Genomic DNA, 6083 nt, shown 5'->3' with positions numbered 1-6083 from the left:
AAAACTGTAATCTGTGCCTAGTTACACTGAGATTGTGTTATTATAGATGATTGGCATCACTTGTACATTTTATTTCAACACGGCTTATTTAACAAGTCAGTGCAGGACTGCACTCCATTTCTAGTACTGCATGTTTTATATCCCAGGCTCTGGGGACGGCCAGTGTCCTCATCTTACAAATACCTTATGCATATGCATAGCTTGTCTTAATACTAAGCATTAATTTGCTCTAGGAAAGATCTGTGTGGATATAATTCGTGAAGGATCTGAGCTCAGACAAAACGATGAAGGTGTTGAGCATCTCTTTGTGCAATTTACCTGCAGACTGCAGTCAAGCCACGCTGGGGTGGGTCCATTGCTTTCCTTGTGACTGTTGTGGTTGAGACCTGACTGGCAACTAAGCAACCACGCTGTTTTCTCCAGGAGGAGAAAATACAGCAACTACTCAAGGGTCAAGACAAGGGACAAGGGAGGACTCACTCATCACTTATAACCACGGACAAAAGACAGACTCAACCAGAGGAAACAGTGAATTTAACTAAAATAACAAAACTACAACCAAATCACCAGTAAAAGTAGATAATACAGAAAGAAATCAACAAGATCTGAAATACACCTTCACCCCACCTCTTCCTTTTTCCTGGGCCTGGCTTTACTACCTCCCCCCACACTCAGCACCAGAGGACAGGGGTAACACAGGGTGGGGGGGCACAGTCAGTCTTAGCTCTTCCAGCTTGTTTCTGCCACTTGCTTTTCATGGGAAACATTCCTTACAGCTCCTTGCCGGCCACGTGGCATCCCCCCCACAGGAGATGGTCTGGCGTGAACGTCTCCAGCTCACATAGGGCTCTGCTGCTGGGAGTGGCTCTCCCAGTGCCCAGCCGAGCCAGTGCCAACCCTCCTCAAAGTCAGGGCCTCTTAGGTGACATGTGGCTCTCTGCAGCCTGTCCGTTTTCCTGCCAGCGCTCTTCCAGGAGCGCAGGGCATCATCCTGCCAACTTGCCAGTAGCCAAAGGTGTGCATCTCTAACCTTCTTGTCAGTTCCCTGAGTGCATGGTTGCTTCTCCTTCTGCCCTACTCCCTCCAAAACAAAAGAGCGCTCCCAAAACCAAAAGCCGTTTCCCAAAGTGTTTCCGCTCTTCTGTAGGTTGATTCACAGAGGCAGTGACTGGCACAGCCTTGGCCAGAGGCTGGGCCGAGTTGGAGCCAGGGGAGCTCTTCTCGTGAAGCTTTTCACAGGGATCACGCTAGCAGTCCCATCCTCCGCTACTGAAATGGCACCAAACGAAGGCAGCAGCCCCAGGCTCTGCTACCAAAACCGCACCAAATCCTAAACCACCACAGCGACTTTTTTTTATTATTATTATTTTAAATTTTTTCCTCTGTTTTTGGATCCGTTCGCTTTGCGCTCCACCAGCCCTACAGGAACCCTACAGTGAACTCGAGTTTTACACGTTTGCATTCACCTGCACTGGATCTTTTTCCCTTTGGTTACCCTGTTGGGATATGCTTAAATATTTCTCTCCTGATCGATAGCTTTGGTTACCAGCGCTAAGCAGGTTGCAGTGCTGCAAGAGCTCCTTACGTGGCTTGGATCATGCATTTCAAGCCACCTTGCTTTGATTTTCTTGGGTTTTTTCCTCCTGCACTACACCAGCCTTTGGAGCTGGTATCGCTGGCCAGCTGAGTTTGGATTACAAGATGGCAAGTTGGAGCAGCGAGAGCAGTAACCAGGCGTCTGTCACTAACAACTGTGCAGAGTAGCTGATCTCAGGGTTCTTGAGAGATGTCCAGCCACAGCACTGCCCAGTGACCAATGAAAAATATTTTATTCAAAATTCAAATTAAAGAATCAAGATTTATTTTTAAAAAGGTATTTTAAAAACTGAAGTAATTGTTTGGGTTTTAATTAATGACCTAGACAATTAAAATGTTAGCGGTCTGGGGATTTGTGGCTGTGCCTTGTTTTGGAAAATAGAGCTGCCTAAATATGAGCAATATAAATGGTCAACACCCCTTAATGATAGAAATCACCCTGTTAATTCCATGAGGTTGCTGTTACAGATTGGGCTTGAAAATTCTATTCCTTGCCCTTCAAATTTTGCCAGCGATTGCTATGTTTCATGCAATTTGAATAGTTATGTACTGTTTCTGTTGTATTTATTTCGAAGTGTTTGCTGGCCTGTTTGTAATGAACTGAATAATAATAATAGTGGGTGTGCAGCAGGAAACCACGTGAAAGCTTTAACTTGCCCTTTATTCGGTAAGGTATTCCGCGGTACTTTGTCAAGTGCGAAGCTGGTCTGATAATGCAAAAAAGCAGACAGCATCGCCAAGACAGCCCAGCCTCGGGTAGCTTTAAATCAGTAGATAGATTATTTGGTGAGTTTTTTTGTTCTTCCCCAGCTTTTTGCATGACACCACCTTTTGTTTTTGTTACTCTCCCACCACCGTCTCAAAGAGCAGATGGATAAAACTAGTTCTTACCCATTCTGTGGCTCCTGGGCATTAAGCATCCCTGTATAAGATGATGTTTTGTTCACACATAGGTTTACTTTCTAAAAAAAACCATGTCTCTGTTTAAAATCCAACATTTAGGCAGGGACATAAAATCTATAGAAGTTAGTATTTCTTGCCAACAAGACTTTTGCTTAGTCTGTGTGTTTGAAGGTGTTTTCCAAACGCTGATGATGGCTAATAGTGCTACATAAACCATTCACCCAAGTTTAAAGCCATCAACTGAGGGCGACAGAAATTCCTTGCCCACTAAACTGTGGTGATGGGGTTGGCTTTGTTTTTATCTTTCTATGATCATAGTGTTGTCTACTATACTTTGTACAAATCATTTGGCTAATTAGGGCTTGGCTTTGACCTGTTGAATTTCTTTTCAGTAGGTCAGCATCCCCTCACTACCTAACTTCAGTCCTTCAGCAGAATCATGGCCGATCTCTCAAAGGTAAACATTTGATTGTCTTTTACTCTTTTTCCCTGGTTTTGGTTGCAGGCGTGTGCTGAAGCCCAGCAGAGGTATGGACCTGCTCTGAAGGGTCTGCTAGATTGTGAAAAAAGTTGATGGATTAGAACGCATGCTCGTGGTATCAGCCACTTGTGTATTAAGTTTAAATCCATAAGATGAATTTCAAGACGAAATAGGGGCCATCTTGTTCTGTCAGCAAGGTGTTTAGCAGACAAATCACTCCCAAATATGACCTACTTAAAGAATGAATAGTTCAGTAGAAAACAAATCTGAAAGCTACATCTCTGCTCTAGTTTTATTGGTTATGAGCAACTGAGAACAAAAGGCAGCAAATTTTAATGTAGAAAACTTGTGTAATATGGCCACAGAAGTCCCTTAAAGTTGGTTGTTTGATACAGGTGAGTGGAAGAGCATGACAGGATTTGCAGGGGAACAAGAAGTACTTCAAATAAGTATTTCACAGCTGCGTGGTACTTTTCACTCGCTTGCCAGAATCAGTGGGACAGTCTGATGTTATTGCCAGTGTAGTTATGCAGGTAGACCTAAGTTCTGGATATTAACCCCGTTAACAGAATCCCCTCATGATATCTGTGTAGTTTAAGGTATTGCCTTTAAAATTTCAAAATGTTCATTTTAACTCTTGAGAGAGGGGAATAGGATAAGTCTAATGTATGGACTCTGAATACAGATCTTGCCACTGTAGGCTACAGTGCTGCTCCTCAACCAAGTTTATATCCCTCCGTTTCCTGTAGTAGTGATGAGTTAGGTGCAGGAGAAAGCAAATCACGTCCACAAACAAAAGCTTTTATGTGGTATAAATGTTATTTTAACCGCAGTTACCAAAACTTGGTGGAGAAAGATTGGATCAGACCAAGTCACGCTCAGCTGTTACTGTGGATGAGTGATCTCTTCTAGCCATGGCAGGAATTTGGTAGCACGGCACATTTCCCCGTTGAGCAAATTAAACACAGTAGTCTGTAGGTGATGTTTCAGAAGGTGCTTATCCCTCCTGATGGTCCTTGCAGTAGCTGGCACCACTGTTAGGGCAGTTGTTTGGCACTTGCACCTGCCCCAAGAGGTGGGCTAGTCACTAGCAGCGGTGTGCAAGTTGAGCGGGGCATGGCCACATAGCACAGACAGACCCAGAGGGGCATTGCTGTTGAGAAAGCAAAACCTCCCCAAACCCCTGCATTCTGTTTATTTTCAGGGAACCCCCGCTGAAGTGCAGCATTGCTTGTCTTTCTGGTGTCCCCTTCTTCAGATCACTGGCTACTCTTAAATGTTTTAATGAGCATTAGAGTTACAAGGACTTAGCCGTAGTTCTGTTCTAGGGTTTTCTACCAGCCAGCCAGATTCAGATTTGACAACAACAAAGTTTAAATTAACAAAGTTAATTTAAGATGGAAATCTGTGTTTCATCGACAGTCAAATGTAAATAGAATTAGCAACAGCTGTTCAACAGAAGATGGTTGTTTCATTTTCCAATAGGTACTTTTTAAAAAGTTTTCTTTATTTTAAAACATTTTAGTGGGCCTGGGTACCAGGAAGGAGCTAGACAGTATGCTGGGTATCACAGCATTTCTTTTGAAGAAGCCTGCTGAGCATCTCACCTGCACATCACTACTAAAGCTTAATACACTGAAGGCTTGTCCTTGTCAAAATAATAATACTCACTGAAAACACTGAATAATACTCATGGAAAAGTGAGTTGTGCTCAGTTTTTGAAGGGCTGATTCCCAGAAAAAGTGAGTGTGCGTTGATTTGTTGTAGAAGAGTGTTGTTAAAGTTCTTTCAAAAGGATAACGAAAGGCCACCAACGAAATAGGACTTGAGCAGCAGAGCAGACATCATCTCTCTGGTTTTGCTAGTGCAGTAGGCTTTGAGGTGAGAATGTTGTTTTGAGTTTTCAGCCACAAACCAGTGACATTGGTTAGGCAGCAAAGCCAAGGTATTTTAGAGACCAGGCAGCTGGCTGGTCCGCAGATGACAATTACCGTGCATCCAGATGGAGGTTTTATGGTGGTACCCAGGTGGCAAGAAAGCATCCCTGGCTGGCTGGATGCTGCAGGGATGCTAGACCTGGGATTCTCAGGGCTTGTTAGAGAATACGACACATCCTCCTCCTCTTAATGATTTTGCTGGTGTATGCCATGACAGGTTTGGAGATTGCCACTCTTACGCTAACTACTCCGTTTTGATACATCGGAGGTGCTGAAATAATGGAGTATATCTGCTCTCATATAATTTCTGCATCTCAGTGAACCTGTTCAGCATCTCCCTGGCGTTAAAGGCAAGCCATTAATGTTCCTGGGCTCACGCAGGGTAGCTGTGGTACAGATGAAAGAATTCCTTGTAATAAGGTGCTTCCGCAGCCATTCCGCTGTTGAGGAGAGCAATCACAAATGAAGCCAAAGCACATTAACGTTGACACAGCCTACTGCTAAGAAGTTGCTGCAGAAGTGTCTCTCCTCATTCTTTGGAGGAACTAAGATGCAGAAATGCTCTTTGCAGATAGTAATTCTGTGTTGCATTAATGCCTCCAACAGCTTATCATTTTAACAAGGTGGTGCTTATATACCAGCATCAGATGTGAAAATAAAATGTCTGTGATAGCAAGTAAGGAATGGGAATGTTTCGCTCTCTGATTATGATACTGGAGAAAAGTAACTCTTCATGCTCATTTTTATTTCTTTTTGTCAGTTGAATACACATGACTTGTAAATACAGGGGCTCTATTGCTGCCAAAGAAAAACAGAATAAAAAAAAAAAAAATCTCATGAATGCGGAGGGATAGACCTTAAAGTATGCTGGGTTTAGAATGAGAGACAGTGAAAACAAGGTGGGAGTGTGTATGTTTTATAACCTGTGTGGGAAACAGCAGCTCAGTCCCCTTCCTGTGGTGATACAACATTCCCAAGGTGTCGCGTTCTTCAAATTTCTCCGTGACCAGGGATGAAGTTAGGACAATTATATAAGATAAAGAAGCCAAACAGACAATTCTACAGTCCCTCTCCCAAAACCAATGCTCTCCTCAAGTCCAGCAATGCTGTTAATACATATAATAGGGGAAGAAAACAAATGCCATTAAAAAGACGTTGCTGGTGTC

At 43.3% G+C, this 6083-nt stretch overlaps 1 protein-coding gene across 3 annotated transcripts in view; it reads left to right on the top strand.

The window, feature by feature from the left end:
- Positions 1–6083, top strand: part of FOXN2 (forkhead box N2) — a 19777-nt gene that overhangs the window by 10394 nt on the left and 3300 nt on the right. Inside the window, exons 3-4 of one of the 3 annotated variants that reach the window (XM_010140470.1) lie at positions 1725–1736; positions 2892–2956. In XM_010140470.1, the coding sequence (XP_010138772.1) occupies positions 1725–1736; positions 2892–2956 (77 nt within the window). The remainder of the gene's footprint in view (positions 1–1724; positions 1737–2891; positions 2957–6083) is intronic. The other 2 variants (XM_010140463.1, XM_010140455.1) reach the window with 2 other exon arrangements.

This window comes from Buceros rhinoceros, unplaced genomic scaffold, assembly GCF_000710305.1.
Source record: "Buceros rhinoceros silvestris isolate BGI_N320 unplaced genomic scaffold, ASM71030v1 scaffold6050, whole genome shotgun sequence".
NCBI classification, from domain to species: Eukaryota; Metazoa; Chordata; class Aves; order Bucerotiformes; family Bucerotidae; genus Buceros; species Buceros rhinoceros.
This window is presented reverse-complemented; position numbering and strand designations above follow the sequence as displayed.